This window comes from Olea europaea, chromosome 3 (assembly GCF_002742605.1).
Source record: "Olea europaea var. sylvestris chromosome 3, O_europaea_v1, whole genome shotgun sequence".
Lineage (NCBI taxonomy): Eukaryota > Viridiplantae > Streptophyta > Magnoliopsida > Lamiales > Oleaceae > Olea > Olea europaea.
Genome location: NC_036239.1, coordinates 4,697,023 through 4,712,674, shown reverse-complemented (window position 1 = coordinate 4,712,674; position 15,652 = coordinate 4,697,023). Strand labels below are relative to the sequence as shown.

The following is a 15,652-nucleotide window of genomic DNA, read 5'->3' as shown; positions in this document are numbered from 1 at the left end:
GTCCTGGGCCTAACGCTTGTTTACCACCAGCTCAAGTTCTTCCCATCCTCTTTAAAAGTAAACAAAGAATCGAATTGCTGGACGCTCAGCTCGAGATTTCCCATTTGGTCCTACAGAATAAGGATGGCTATTAAGGTTTACCACCCATTAGGGCATAGTTGCGTGGGAGCTATGCCCCAAGAAGAAAGGAATTTACGGATCATCCTAGGAAAAGGAAGCCTAAGGCCAGCATGGAGGATAGCCGAGTTCAGAGCAACACATCCCTCAGGAGGAGTGTCAGCTCGGTTAGAAGGCTCCGATATTATCATAACTACTGAACTAGGGATGGCGTATTTAGCTCGCCAGCTGGCTAACACATCCCCTGTCACTACCGACCTATAAGAACTCACCTCCCACTCCACGGCAATACCCTCCTCAACATCCTTACCGGATCCCCCTGCTCCTTTGGAACCCTCATGTCCTAAGTCCATCACAGGATGCCCTAGGTCAGTTGGGTTAACTATAAAAATAGGAATGGGGGTAAAAACTTCCTTACAACTAGAGGATGAACTCGAGGAAACTGACTCTTCCTGCTGGTTGCCCGGGAATGAACTCTAGACTCGTCAAACTCATGTATAAACTAAAAAAAGAATCACAAACTGAAAGGAGGCAGCAGAAAAGAACAGAATGATACCTGGGAGACGAACTCAGAAAACGACCTCACTCGAATACGGGAATACGAACTTAGGAAAATCGCCCAAATATCTGAGAGAGTAAAAATCGGCGAAATAGCAAGAGAAATGATTGACCAAAACCAGATTTAAAGGAAGGGAAGATGAGAGGGCACGATCTGAGCCATTCATCTGGAAATAGAGGGAAAATATCAACGGTCCAAAACTCTGGGAGACAAAACGACGTAGTTTTGGCCAAAACTTGCTGAAGAAGCTATTTATAAGTGGCTTACAGCTCATCCACCTCTAAAGATGACACTTGTCGCAGCCATAAATGTACTACTTGGAGAAAGCATCATTGAGGTCAGCCCCCCTACGGCAGGGCTTACCTGGGGGGTAACTGTTGACATCCGAACTTCGATCTGGTAAAAACAGTTCGCTAACCCCACCTCAGTTAAAAGTGAGTTCTGTTCACACACTCAGATTGGAGTTACCCGCCGTTATCTCAGAAAAACACCTTGATTACCCCTTATCACATTACCCTATCAATCAGAGACACTTGCCACAGGTGATGTCATCGCCGCTCGAAAGAGCCAATTCCAAGTCCTTGAATTCCAGACCCCTACAGGTCATCATTACTTTGGCAATACATTAGCACATGACCACAGGCTTCGTTGACCAATCATTGAAGAATTTGGCGACCTGAGTTGCGAGCTCGGCACTATTGTTGATTTGATTGATTTGATGTAATTTCGGCTGAAATATGTATAAATAGTAGAATATGATCCTTGTAAAAGGACAACAAAATTAAGATAACGATTATGGCACGATCACATCTTTGCAATTTTTTTCTAAACACAAATCGCCTTTTTTCTTAAAGTTGGTTCAAAATCATTCTTGCGAATTTTGACATCAACACAAATAAACATGTTAATAGGAGGCACTTGTTCGAGGCTGTTCCTCTTCTCTTGAACCTTAATTTTCTTTTCAGGTTCCTTCTTGTATTATATAATAAGAAAGGAAGGAAGAAGGAAGTACTTATGTTTACGAATCCAAGAATTGTGGATTTATCGTCGCTAAGATGCTGCAATTATTTGTATTTAGATGGAGCTTAAGTAGACTGCAAATGATACAATGATTAGAATGAGACAATTAATTTGAGTCAAGTAGAATTTAAAAACTTCTTGCAAAAGACTAGGAACCGATTGACGAAGATTTTGCTAAAAGTTTTAACAAATTTTGATAAAAGGTGATGTAATGTGTAATTGAAAAATAAAAAAAACGTTACAACTCTAATGAAATATGTGCTAAAGTTGAAGTTTGACGAATTGAAATGGAACAAGCATTAAGTTGTGTTGATAGACTATATGTACAAGGTCGTAATCTGTCCATGACCGATAATTTTACTTAAACGCATTCTTTTGGATGACATTCTGTCATGTCTGGTATAAATTCTTTAGAAATAATTTTTTCGAATTCATAAAAAAACGTTACAACTCTAATGAAATATGTGCTAAAGTTGAAGTTTGACGAATTGAAATGGAACAAGCATTAAGTTGTGTTGATAGACTATGTACAAGGTCGTAATCTGTCCATAACCGATAATTTTACTTAAACGCATTCTTTTGGATGACATTCTGTCATGTCTGGTATAAATTCTTTAGAAATAATTTTTTCGAATTCATTTTTGACTATATATTTTTTTAATATAATAATTTTAATGTAGGCCTAAAATTTTTACCTACTTTTTAAACATGAATTGTCTAATTATTATTATTAATTTTTTTTTTTAATACACCAAATCTACGTCAAACCCGCCGTCAATTTAATAATGATCCCTTGCGAGTCAGATTCGGATGAAACTTGACTCAGTGGTTCACGAGTTTGCTTTATGAGGACTTCCTTTTGCCTCGGTTTTAACGGGTTCCTTTCCCTGCTTGGGAAGATGAATAATTAAAGAAAAAAAATTGGGTTAGAGATCCACCGAAGTGGGTAGCCTTAACCGGATGTGTCATTTACAGGTAAAGCCCGTAGGCCGTTCCCGTCCCTGTCGGGGGAGATGCCAACCATCTCTCCTTTCTATGAACACGCAATGGATCTCCAAACTAGACCTTATAAATTGAGAAATTTGGAATTAAATTTCGATGTGGGACTGGGACAAATTTGCAATTTCGCCTGGTCTGGCATCACACTAGACCCGCTTCTAGTATTGGACAACCCCAGGCACCCAAACTTCAATTCGGGTACACGGGTCACTGTTCAACCCTCCACTTTTGTTTATCGCAGAACGCCAGTTTCTCTAGAGCGGTGCTGGAATCCTATATTTCTTCACTTACTGAAATTAAGCTCTCGTTAGGGTCCCATTTTTGGGAAAGAATGTATTTTGAATAGTAGATTAATTGAGAATACGTGGTTAGAAAATAAGGAAAAATTTTGAATTTGCATATAATATTATTTTATTATAAAAATGTATAATTGAAAATAAGCGTTGAATAAATGAATTTTTAGTTGAATAAATGAATTTTTAGAAGAATGAGACTGAAACATGATGTAAATAAATCTCGAATTTTGGTTGGAAATATACACGAGAAATTTTCAGAGTATCATGCAAAACTTCGCTCGAGGGTACATTGTAGTGTACATCACATTTTTATATTGATGTTCCTGCTAAGTTACATCATTTATAGTTCACATAGATCAATATTTTGTATTTCAGCACTTGGAATCTATAATTAGAGCTAGAATACCAAGTATCACGTCATTGATTAACAAAAGCATCGATGAACTTGAATCAGAGATGGATCACCTTGGAAGACCTACTGCTGTTGATGCAGGGGTGAGCTTCTAGAATTCCCAATTGTGATTTTTGAATTGAAGTATACAAGTTTTTTTGACGCGTGTGATAGTTTACTCGATCCACTAAGTTCTTTTTGTTCATAATATTTTCTATCGATTGTATTGCATAATTTGTGAGAAGATTCTTTGATTATATGTGGTTTTGTAGATTTGTTTCTTTGTGACAGGTATCGCGATCATTTGAGTAGTCCCAGCCTTTTACTCTTTACAGTGGGAATTTTTTTTGTAGATTGGAGATTTCAAGTTTTTAAACTTGGTCAATAGCTTTTACGTGACGAAATGGTCTATTGGAGGTTGGAAGAAAGTGTTATTTTCCCACTTTTTGCTTGATCATGCTTTGATGTTCGTTGCTTTCTAGCTTATACCCGTAGATTCTCATATGATTATTAACTATCTGGTTCATTGTTTCAGCCGACCTTGCGGTGATCGAATTTCTGGAATTTTTGACAATCAGCTGCCAGCTGCTTTGAGAAAACTCCCATTTGATCGGCATCTTTCTTTGCAAAATGTGAGAAAAATCGTTTGAGAAGCTGATGGTTATAAGCCACACTTGATTGCTTCTGAGCAAGGATATCGTCGGCGGGATCATTATATTATTTTAGGGGGCCTGCTGAAGTTTCCGTTGATGCTGTAAGTAGTTTTGATATACTTCACTGGGAAGATGACTTTTTGAATTATGTATGTCACCACTGACGTATTAAACTTTGTTCAGGTTCACTTTGTCTTGAAGGAACTTGTCAGGAAGTCAATTGGAGAGTGTCGGGTGAGTTATACGTGGTTAATAATCTTGTTACTATTCTTTTATTGATTTAAATACCGTATTTATTTCTGAATTTCTGAGGCGAAACGGTTTCCAACATTGCAATCAACAATGGCTGGAGCAGCCAATGAAGCCTTGGAAATAATTCGTGAGAAAAGCAAGAAAACAGTCATGAGATTGGTTGACATGGAATCTTCATATCTGACTGTTGATTTCTTCCGGAAACTTCCCCAAGAAGTTGAGAGAAAGTGGGAACAACCCGGGAAATTCAGCAGCTGCCAATACCATCGATCGCATCTCAGAGGGACACTTCAGGGGGTTTGCATCAAATGTAACGTCTTATATAAATATATCTGATACTCTGAGAAACTCAATTCCCAAGGCAGTGGTTTACTGTCAAGGAGGCGAAACAGTGTTTACTCAATTACATTTACACGCAAATTGGGAAGAAAGAGGTACCGATTCTTTTGTCATTTTAGTAGATATTGAAATAAAAAATATTCACTTTTACCACTCAATTGTGAAAGTGAAGTTTTCGTATGAGAACCATTCCCACAGAGTTTATAGGATTTGCTTATGAAATACTTCGAATGGATAACTTTGCCCTAGGCTTTTAGATGGGGAAGTTCACCATGGTATTAGAACAAACTCACATTTTGAGTTCAAGTTTTGCCACCATCAATTTATGAAATTTGTGCATGTATCTATTCTCTACGTGAGAAGACATGTTGAAGACATAATTTAAATTAATAAATTTGTGTAGTCTCGAATAAATTCAACAGCTCATCATATCTCATCAACATGATCTGGACTAGGCTTATTTAGCACGTGTGTATTTCAAGGATTTAAATTTGGAACTTCTACCATCTGTTTTAACAGAGGCACCTTTTACTAATTCTTTTGAAAGCAGTTTTCACAATCTTGACTTCGGCGTCTGTTTTTTTGGGTCATTACTAGGATAGCCCTGCCACACAAATAGGGCCTGTCACCCACATCTCAACTCCTGTCAAAGGTCCCTATTTGAGTAGCAAAATTCTTACTAGAATTAGCTGTGTCGTTCACTTGAAGTTGGTAGTAATAAATAGTTTTGATTCTGTTTCAGGGTAAGCAACTCGCTGACACGTTGGACGAAGATCCACCCTTGATGGAGAGAAGGCTGCAAATGTGCTAAAAGGCTTGAACTCTACAAGAAAGCCAAGGACGAAATCTATTCAGGGTCATGGGCTCGATGTAGTTGTCTGGTAGAGAAGTAGGTATCTTTTGTATGATAATATAGTTTACGTCGTTTTTGATTGTCTTTTGACAGCTGAGATTCGTTTGTTGCACCATTCAATTCGTTAAAATATATGTTGCTTGATGCAGTGATTTCCTTGCTAATATCTGTTTTTGGCTCAGAAACTTCAAAATTGCAGCCTGGGACTACAATTCTTTTGTTTCAATTTCTCACTTCGTTCGCTGTCTTCTCTATTCTGACGGGAAAAATCCGGATGTCTTCTCTATTCCGATGGGAAAAATCCGGATGGACAGGGTATTGGTAACCGAACGGTGCCCGACCCCTCACAGTGCTGTGGGCGCCGCACAAAAAAAATATTGCCAAAATATTGTAGGCCCAACCCCCATGTGAGGGGTCGGGCACCGGCCTGTCACTGCCTTTCTGGCAGTGACGATCGGTTGATTCTGACGAGTAAAGTCTTCAAATTCTTTTGCTTAAATTTGAAGGCGTCTTATTGTTTGATTTATATGAAAAAACAACAACAATGAAGTGTATGTTGAACTGAGAGAAGAGAAAAAATAAAAAAATAAAAAAAGAACTATAGTTTACGTTCTCACCCGAGTTCTGCTATTTGCGAATTTGTGTATTTTAGTGCATGTTTGCCCCTAACATAGCTGCTCAAAAAGGGCCAAGACACTATGCTTAGCTAAACTTACTCTTTCAGTAATTTTTTGGCCAAGCATGTTCGAGCTTTTTTAGTTCAATTCTTAATAAGTCTTTTCTTTTTAAGCTTAGCTAAATGTCCGAAGAAAAAACTATAAGAGTGTTTAAGAGTCTGATAATTGCAAAAACAACTGTAGTTGTAAATTTGAGTAAAACTAACGTATTTCAGAGGATCTTTGTTACAGTTGCAGCATAATGCGACATAGAAAAGGCTGACGGGAAAGAAGTACAAATATTAGAAACACCCTCCTAAAGCTATGTTCATACACGAAATACACTGGGCTGATTTTTACAGCACCAGCCTTCAATATATTTGATTTGATCTTTCTGATAGTTTTGCTTAGAGTCTGGAACTCAACAAAATATTCAATTATAAACTCCATGACAAGACAATTTCACTAAAATGAACTATACCTTAGGCAGGATTCATGGTCAGATTGTCAAACATGATGCCGTTGATTTGATCAATGCCAATGTCAGATATGGGCTCAATGGGCTGCTCATCATTGTCGATCGAGGGAATGCCACTAAGTTGTTCTCTACTGAATTCATCTGCAGAGCAGACAAGAATAAAGTTTGATAACATAATAACTTGACAAGAAGCTAGTTCAAAAATGATTGCATAGTGGTTCTTGTTCTGCCTCAAAAATTCACGGTTCATGTTTTTTTGAAAGATTTTGTTGAAAGCCAGTAAAACCCCATTATAGATGTAAAACCATTTCTAGAAAGGCGCATTAGATTATACCAAACATTGTGCTCAAGGAGGTTGGAGGAGGGGTAGCCATAAAGTTCAAGCCAATGTAAAATCCAATTGCTAGTACTATTGTCACCATTACATAAGTTGGCATAGCCAGTGCCCAATACCTGAAAAGGTTAGACACAAGTGATGAAAGGTGCCATAACAAATTGTACAAACGAGTTTCTGAGCTATATACTGTTCGCAGCATAGAACGATGTGTCCAGTGTTATAAGTATTGTATAAGCTGTTATGGATATAGACCTAATCCTAATCACTAGATCAATATTAAGCAACGCGAAATCAAAAACACACTTAAGCAAATACAGATTTATGATGGTTAAACCTCAACATGAGAGCTATCGGCTACGGACTGTTGCCTCTGCATATTTTTAACTATGAAAAAAAATTACAATAGTGATCGTGCACATATAATCAGGCTATATTTATCTCAAAAAATAGATCTCCAATAAATCCTTCATATAAAAGGAATACTAAGGCACCTAAAACACGTATGAATGGGCATACTAGGTCACTCTGCAGTCGAGGAAATGTGTACAACAAATTAGATTGCCACAAAGTTATGCTTGTTATCATATATCTTCAACGCTTTCATTTGAGATTTTTATTTTTATTATTTATTATTTATTTTTTGATTTTGAATAGCTGCTGTAGTTCGATAACAGCCAAGATGCAAATAAAGCTCAATATTGGATGGCTCCAGGCTGTCCAATCGAGATTGATAGGCATTTGACCATTTACAGGACAGATAGTCTCTTACAACAACTTCTCACTGGTAAAAGTGTATGGTATGTTATGAGATGAGACTGATAACACTGTCTGTCTCAATTCAAAAATTTGCAGTACTTCAACATTCAGACTCTGGGCACTCAATTTGATAAACCTCCCATCCGGTTTATCTATTCTAGAAGGGGCAGGAAGCTGGGAGAGCCATCTGGAAGCGGTTGAGAGTGGCACATGATAGTTTGTTACAAAAATAGTAGTTTGTTGAGAGGTGGGAAAATCTGTTAGGAAGCAACTATAAATAAATGTAGAGATTAGGCATAAAGGCAGGCAGAATTATTTTGAGTGAGGAGTCGAGTTGTTCTTGTTTATAGCCTTCTTCAGGCTTTATGTTCTTTTAGTCCTGTAATCATCCGTTTTTCAATCGAATAATCCCTTATTTCACAATTTCACTTGTTCCTTCCGGTTGGTATCTTATCAATTGGTATCAGAGCACGTTGATTCCTGATGGCCCAGAAGAAAGACAACAAGGTGGACACCATTGAAAGAGAGGTAGACGAAATGAAATCAGAATAACAACGACTAGGCAGCTTGGAGAAATCGATGGACCAGCTCACATAGAGCATGGCAAAAATATTACAAACCGTAGAGGAAACCCAGAAAACTACGGCCACTTTCACTGCTCCTAAGACAGCCAAAAACAAAGGGGTGGAAGAAGTCGGTACAAGAAGCACTATGGAGAAAGGATTATTAGACAATATCCCTCAAGGGCCCTTGGTGGATCGCAAAGCAAGAGACATGGGAAAGTGGCAGGAGGGGTTAGGTGAAGCTAGCACTGAAGGTACCATGGCCACCGCTGAACGAAGCACGATGGGAGGGGAATGGAGGCGTGTACGTAAGCTGGAAATGCCAATTTTCAGCGGAGATGACCCGGACGGGTGGGTACACAGAGCAGAGAGATACTTCGAGATTAATGGCCTGACGGACAAAGAGAAGTTAGCGGCAGTTGGGGTGAGCCTCGAGGGGAGCGCCCTGTCATGGTTACAATGGACGGAGGCAAGGGAGCCCTTTAAAACTTGGGACTCATTTCGGCAGAAACTTCTGCTAAGGTTCGGGCCAACACAAGAGGGGAGTCTATGCGAGAAATTCTTAGCCATCCGGCAAGAAAGGTCTGTGGAGGAGTACCGACGGACTTTCGAAACCTTAGCGGCTCCGTTGGTGGACTTACCTGAAAAAGTACTGGAGAGCACGTTTATTAACAGACTCAAACCCAACATAAAGGCTGGGGTTAGGATGCTCCAACCAATTGGGTTGGGCCGCATCATGGAAACAACCCAAAGAGTGGAAGAAAGGAACCAAGTGATGAAGGCCTTTATAAATCCCCAGAGCCCAAGACTTGTAAGACCCATTTCGGCTGTCAACCCAGGAGAAGCAAGAAGCAACGACTCTTTCCCAATCAGATCGGTGACGATGGGGGAGAAGACGTTCATTCCAAGAAGAGAAACTCCAATTCGGAGACTGACCGATGCAGAATGGCAGGCCAAAAGAGAGAAGGGTCTATGCTTTCGATGTGATGAGAAATTTACCGTTGGGCACAAATGCAAAAACAAGGAATTGTGGGTGCTACTGTTATACGAATCTGAAAATGAAGGGGGAGAAGGGGAAGAAATATCGACGGCAGGAGACCCCTTAGAGGTAGCAGATACGGTGGAATTGTCCCTAAATTCTGTGGTGGGTCTGTCCACTCCGGGTACTATGAAACTGATGGGAGTGATAGAAGGCAAGGAAGTGATTGTGCTAGTGGATTGCGGAGCAACGCATAACTTTATTTCAGCTGAATTAATCAAACAGCTGGGGATACCAACAGTAGCAACCACGAATTATGGTGTAGTAATGGGGACAGGTGTGTCGGTTAAGGGTAAAGGGATATGCAAAGGGATGATGCTGGAGATGCAAGGGCTAAAAATTGTGGAAGATTTCTTACCTCTAGACTTGTGTAACACCGACGTAATTTTAGGGATGCAGTGGTTGGGAAGCTTAGGCAGCATGGAAGTAAATTGGAAGCTTCTTATGATGAGTTTTCGAGTAGGAGGGGAGGTAGTTACACTAAGGGGAAATCAAGAACACAGGCACACAGAGGTATCACTCAAAACTATGGTAAAAGTCTTGATGCAAGAAGGCCGAGGATTTTTGGTGGAGCTAAGAAGTTTAGGGGCAGAAGCAGGAGAGTCAGAAAGTAAACCGCCCCCTCAAGAAATACAGCAAGTGCTACAGAAGTACAACTTAGTGTTTGACATGCCAAAGTCACTACCGCCAATCAGAAGAGTTGATCATGCCATCAAGTTGCTGGAAGGGACGAATCCAGTTAATGTGAGACCATACAGATATCCCCACTTCTAGAAAACGGAAATTGAACGACTGGTCCAGGATATGTTGGAGGCTGGAACCATACAACCTAGTACGAGCCCTTTCTCTAGTCCCGTGCTCCTAGTGAAAAAGAAGGACGGAGGCTGGAGGTTTTGTGTTTATTATAGGGCCCTTAACAAAGCAACAATTCCAGATAAATTTCCTATTCCGGTCATTGATGAATTATTGGACGAATTGCATGGGGCGACCATATTCTCCAAGCTGGACCTCAAGTCAGGATACCACCAGATTCGTGTAAGGAAGGAGGACGTGAATAAGACAGCCTTCAGGACGCATGAGGGGCATTATGAATTCTTGGTAATGCCGTTTGGTTTGACAAATGCGCCTGCCACCTTCCAATCCTTAATGAATCAGGTATTCCGCGAATACTTGCGAAAATTTGTATTGGTGTTTTTTGATGATATATTGGTGTACAGCAAGGATTTGACAGCACATGTTCAACACTTGGAAGAAGTTTTCAAAATTCTGACTTCTCATCAACTATATGTGAATACAAAGAAATGTCAATTCGCTCAGCCACAAATTGAATATTTAGGCCACCTGATCTCAGCAACAGGGGTGGCCGCAGACCTGGACAAAATTTCGACCATGATGAATTGGCCAACCCCCAGAAATATCAGAGAGTTGCGTGGGTTTCTGGGATTAACAGGTTACTACCGCCGCTTTGTGGCAGGTTACGGCGAAATATCATGGCCACTTACAGAGCAGTTGAAGAAAGACTCTTTTAGTTGGTCAGCAGAAGCGGAGGCGGCCTTCCAGAAACTAAAAGGAGCCATGTCGTCAATACCAGTGCTGGCCCTCCCCGATTTCTCAAAACCCTTCATTATCGAGGCAGACGCATCTGGGTATGGTGTTGGAGCAGTATTGATGCAGAACCAGCAACCCATAGCGTATTTCAGTCAAGTATTATCAGCCAAAACGCGCCTCAAATCTGTATACGAGAGAGAATTAATGGCAGTCGTTCTAGCCATCCAGAAATGGCGACATTATCTGTTGGGACGTCCGTTCATCGTGAGAACAAATCAGCGGAGCTTAAAATATTTATTGGAGCAAAGAATAGTGCAAGGGGAATTTCAGAAATGGTTAACTAAACTCATGGGTTATGAGTTTGAAATTCAATATCGGTCGGGAATAGAAAATAAAGTTGTAGATGCCTTATCGAGGATAATGCCTCCAGTCGAGTTATTAGTCATCACCGCCCCCTTCATAATGGACGTTCATGAAGTCTGCAAACAAGTGGATGCTAACCCTGAATTATTTAAAATTAAAGAGAAGATAATGGAGGACCCGGCCTCATATCCACATTACTCCCTAGAACATGGAACACTGATGTACAAGGGTCGGTTGGTGCTACCAGGGTCCTCTCCCCTTATTCCCAAACTCCTGCATGAGTTCCATAACAGCATGGTGGGAGGACACTCGGGTTTCCTTCGAACGTACAAACGCATGTCTGGGGATCTATTTTGGTCAGGGATGAAAAGGGATATAAAAAGGTTCGTTGAAGAATGCCCAGTATGCCAGCAAAATAAAAGTCTTGCACTTGCTCCAGCTGGATTATTGCAGCCCCTTCCCATTCCACGGTTAATATGGGAAGATATTTCAATGGATTTCATTGAAGGACTTCCAAAATCTGGGGGGTATGATTCCATTCTAGTGGTGGTTGATCGGTTAAGCAAATATGCCCATTTCTTGGCCCTCAAACATCCTTTTACAACGGTGGGAGTAGTTGGAGTTTTTGTCAAGGAGGTGGTTAAACTTCATGGCATTCCCCGGTCAATCATCTCGGACCGTGACAAGATTTTTCTCAGCCACTTTTGGAAGGAACTTTTTCGGCTACAAGGGACAGTCCTTCGAAGAAGTACGGCCTATCACCCCCAAACGGATGGACAAACAGAGGTAGTAAATCGTTGTGTCGAAACTTATCTGAGATGCTTTACCTATGACAAACCTCGAAACTGGTACACAGGGTTATCTTGGGCTGAATATTGGTATAACACCACTTTTCATGCTTCAACCAACACCACTCCTTTCAGGGCTGTATATGGCCATGACCCTCCCCCACTAATCCGCTATGATAACAAGCTTACAGCAATTTCGGAAGTGGAACAGCAGCTTTCCAATAGGGATGCATTGTTGGATGAATTGAAGTCTCATCTTGAGCAGGCCTAGAATAAAATGAAAATGACAGCTGATTTACACCGTCGGGAGGTCACTTTCAAGGAAGGAGAACTTGTCTATGTGAAGCTCCGGCCTTATCGACTCCGTTCCCTGGCCAAGAAGACGAATGAAAAACTAAGTCCGCGCTACTTTGGCCCTTTTCGAATCTTGAAATGCATAGGACATGTGGCTTATCGCTTGGACCTCCCACCAACAGCTGTAATACACCCAGTGTTCCATGTCTCTCAACTAAAAAGGGCACTCGGACCTACTGAAACATGCCAACGAATACCCCCCAATCTGGACAGTGACCTGAATTGGAATGTGGAACCAAAGAAGGTCCTTGGGGTGTGCCCAGCACCTGCTGGTCATCAGACAATATCCGAAGTTTTGATTCAATGGAAAGGGCTACCAGATTTCGAGGCTTCCTGGGAATCGACAACTTCTATTTGTCAACACTTTCCCAACTTCCACCTTGAGGACAAGGTGTCTTTGGAACCCGGGGATATTGATAAACCTCCCATCCGGTTTATCTATTCTAGAAGGGGCAGGAAGCTGGGAGAGCCATCTGGAAGCGGTTGAGAGTGGCACATGATAGTTTGTTACGAAAATAGTAGTTTGTTGAGAGGTGGGAAAATCTGTTAGGAAGCAACTATAAATAAATGTAGAGATTAGGCATAAAGGCAGGCAGAATTATTTTGAGTGAGGAGTCGAGTTGTTCTTGTTTATAGCCTTCTTCAGGCTTTATGTTCTTTTAGTCCTGTAATCATCCGTTTTTCAATAGAATAATCCCTTATTTCACAATTTCACTTGTTCCTTCCGGTTGGTATCTTATCACAATTCTTTTTCTTCTATTTCTCAAGAAATCAGTAAACATATGGATTGTTTAGTTACTGAACTACAATATTTTTTATAACCTGATACAAGGCGACATTTTCAATTTTGAACATTTGGCCATGTTTCCAAATATAATTCATTATGAAACAATCAATACTCAGATCAACTGAATTGAAAGTCAGCAAAAACTAGCAAAACAAATCTACTAAAATATCATGAAAGTATGCTAATCTGCATTTTTATAAGTCATATTGGAGGATTCCAGGACAAAATAATGACATGTGAGAGCCACATATACACATTAGGAATTTAATGAAACTGTAATTATCATAAGCAAGCATATATTCCATTTCACTGACCTGCTTGGATAGTAATAGATCCCAATAGAATGCAACCAACAGTCAGGTACATATGCCCATATAATGAAAATGACTGCTCAGAGTAAAAAAGGTATTAGATGCCATTAAATTCTTCTGCATCTTACAACCAAAACAATAAACAAAAAGTAACATTCAAATTGTCGACAAAAGCATATAGCTTTAACCCATTTGATCAAGAACAAAAGATATCCCATTTTACATGGAATGCACATTCTTGTGCGCACGCAAGAAACCATGCAATTAAGTTGTTTGAATCCACTCTTTTCATTTAAAATTAACCACAAAATCAAGCACATAAGTAATCTGAAAAATAAGTAACCAGGGACGAATTTTCAGTCGCGTGTTATATATTATTAAAACGATGTTATGTCCCATGCAGTTTGTTCAATTCATATTATGTAATTAAGAAATAAACCAACAATTCAATCAGTTACAAATTACCAGCCATCACTTACAAATCCAATAAACTGATCATTTCTTAATTTTATTTTTATTTTTCTATAGCAAATATACCTTAGCACCCTTTGCACACGATTATAATTCCTTGAAACGCATATTTACTCGCATATGCCAATTTATTCAAATTCATCTAGAAGTACCAAGTTCGAGGACAATATGATACAGTTACAATGCAGCCTATATATATAATTAGAACATTCCATACGTCGATAAAAAAAGGTGCAACCGACCTGTGGCAACAACAGTGGTAATGGATCCAACAAATCCGTAAACTTCAGAGGGCTTTGGACCATGGTCCCCGGAAACTCCAAAGCCCGATGAAGATGAAGCCCTGTTGTTGGGATCGGGAAATGACACGTTTGCCCTCCGATTCTTGGAGAAACTCAAGACCCTACGAGGGCTATTTACGGAACAAGGTTCGTCCATGGCAATTTTTCCTGTAAAACTTTAGTTCTGGCACTGCATTGAACACCTAGCAAGCAGTTATGTATAGATGGAGGTGGGGCTGCAATGAACGGTGGTACTTTAGGATTACAGAAAATAGTGATTTGCTAATGTACAAACCCACCATATCTTACCAAGAAATGTTTTAAACTATACATCAACTTGCATGTCTTTAATAAAGGTCCTTGTCTGAAGACGGTGATTAAAAGAATAACTTCTGAATTTCGGTTTTTAGTTTTGAAAATTTTCATCCCTTCTGGTTCATTTCAAAAATTGGGAAACGAAAAAATTTTCAGCAAAAGTTCTACTTCAACCGGTATAAGAATTAATTGAATTTATACTTAATTTTATAGTACTTTGCAGTCTTTGGAAATCGGAGTTTTATCTGGCAATGCCAATTTCAAGAACGGGACTAATTCTTTGTCATATTTATTGCATAACTGGTGCTTTCAGAATGTTGTAAAACGTGAGAAATTTAAACAAAAAAAATCGCATCAAGATAAAATCATGCTTAAACCTAATTTTTAATTGCAATTTCCATGGGCTTGCATAGGAGAACAAATCAAAACTGCAGAAAGTGAGAAGCATACCGAAGCTTTGTTGACGAGGAAAGCCTCCGTCTGAGAAATTCGAATATTCAATTCCGTGTAGAACCACCACCCCTTTGTTGCGTCGGAGAACTAGGGAAGAGAAATTCCCATAGATCAGCTAGTGGCGGTAGTGGCAATAGCCAATAGTGATGTGGAAGAAGATGCATTTTTATTTATTTTTCCTTTTTTTTTTTGCATTCTTTTCTTTTAGTTTTTGGTTTTTGAGAATAGTCTTTTTCGAGTTAATTGTTCCATTGGTCACTGAATTTAAATCTATGTTTTTGATTGGACACTAAAATTTAAAATATCGAGTTTTGATCACTAAACTTAAATCCATGTCTTCGATTGCTCACTGAAATTTAAAATGTCGAATTTTGACCATTGAACTTTAAAATTTTTTTGTATTACTCATTATAAATTAAACATTTTTCAAAATTCAACATTTATGTTAACGAGCAACGTACAATATTTTTCAAAATTTAATGGCCAAAAGTCGACATTTTAAACTTTAGTGAGCAATTGAAAATATGGGGCTGTTTGAGCCCGATTTTTTCACCCAAAAAATTGATTTTTTGACCGTTATTTTACTATTCTAGCCGTCATATTTGACTTCTTCTATCACAGGTGAACCCCACTTTTCTTCTAACGGTGAAAAAATCAATTCTCAAAATCACTC

General features: G+C 39.4%; 1 protein-coding gene and 1 long non-coding RNA gene across 4 annotated transcripts; one reads left to right on the top strand and one right to left on the bottom strand.

Annotated features, from left to right (window-relative positions):
- Positions 1-3,371: 3,371 nt before the first annotated feature.
- Positions 3,372-5,645, top strand: LOC111383180. The gene is made up of 4 exons (XR_002700719.1): positions 3,372-3,486; positions 3,918-4,136; positions 4,219-4,721; positions 5,369-5,645. It is a non-coding gene; the product is annotated as an uncharacterized LOC111383180 (long non-coding RNA).
- Positions 5,646-6,321: 676 nt separating this feature from the next.
- Positions 6,322-15,130, bottom strand: LOC111383161 (phosphatidylinositol N-acetylglucosaminyltransferase subunit P). 3 transcript variants are annotated; one of them, XM_023007253.1, is made up of 5 exons: positions 14,977-15,129; positions 14,173-14,447; positions 13,463-13,535; positions 6,948-7,066; positions 6,322-6,754 (listed from the first exon to the last, which is right to left on the bottom strand). In XM_023007253.1, exons 2-5 carry the CDS (start codon positions 14,366-14,368, stop codon positions 6,618-6,620), a joined length of 525 nt encoding a protein of 174 aa, XP_022863021.1. In that variant the 5' UTR covers positions 14,369-14,447; positions 14,977-15,129; the 3' UTR covers positions 6,322-6,617. The 3 variants fall into 3 exon arrangements, with proteins under 3 accessions (XP_022863021.1, XP_022863015.1, XP_022863008.1); XM_023007247.1 differs by having other exon boundaries at positions 6,337-6,754; positions 14,173-14,414; positions 14,977-15,130; XM_023007240.1 differs by having other exon boundaries at positions 6,337-6,754; positions 14,173-14,401.
- Positions 15,131-15,652: the final 522 nt, after the last annotated feature.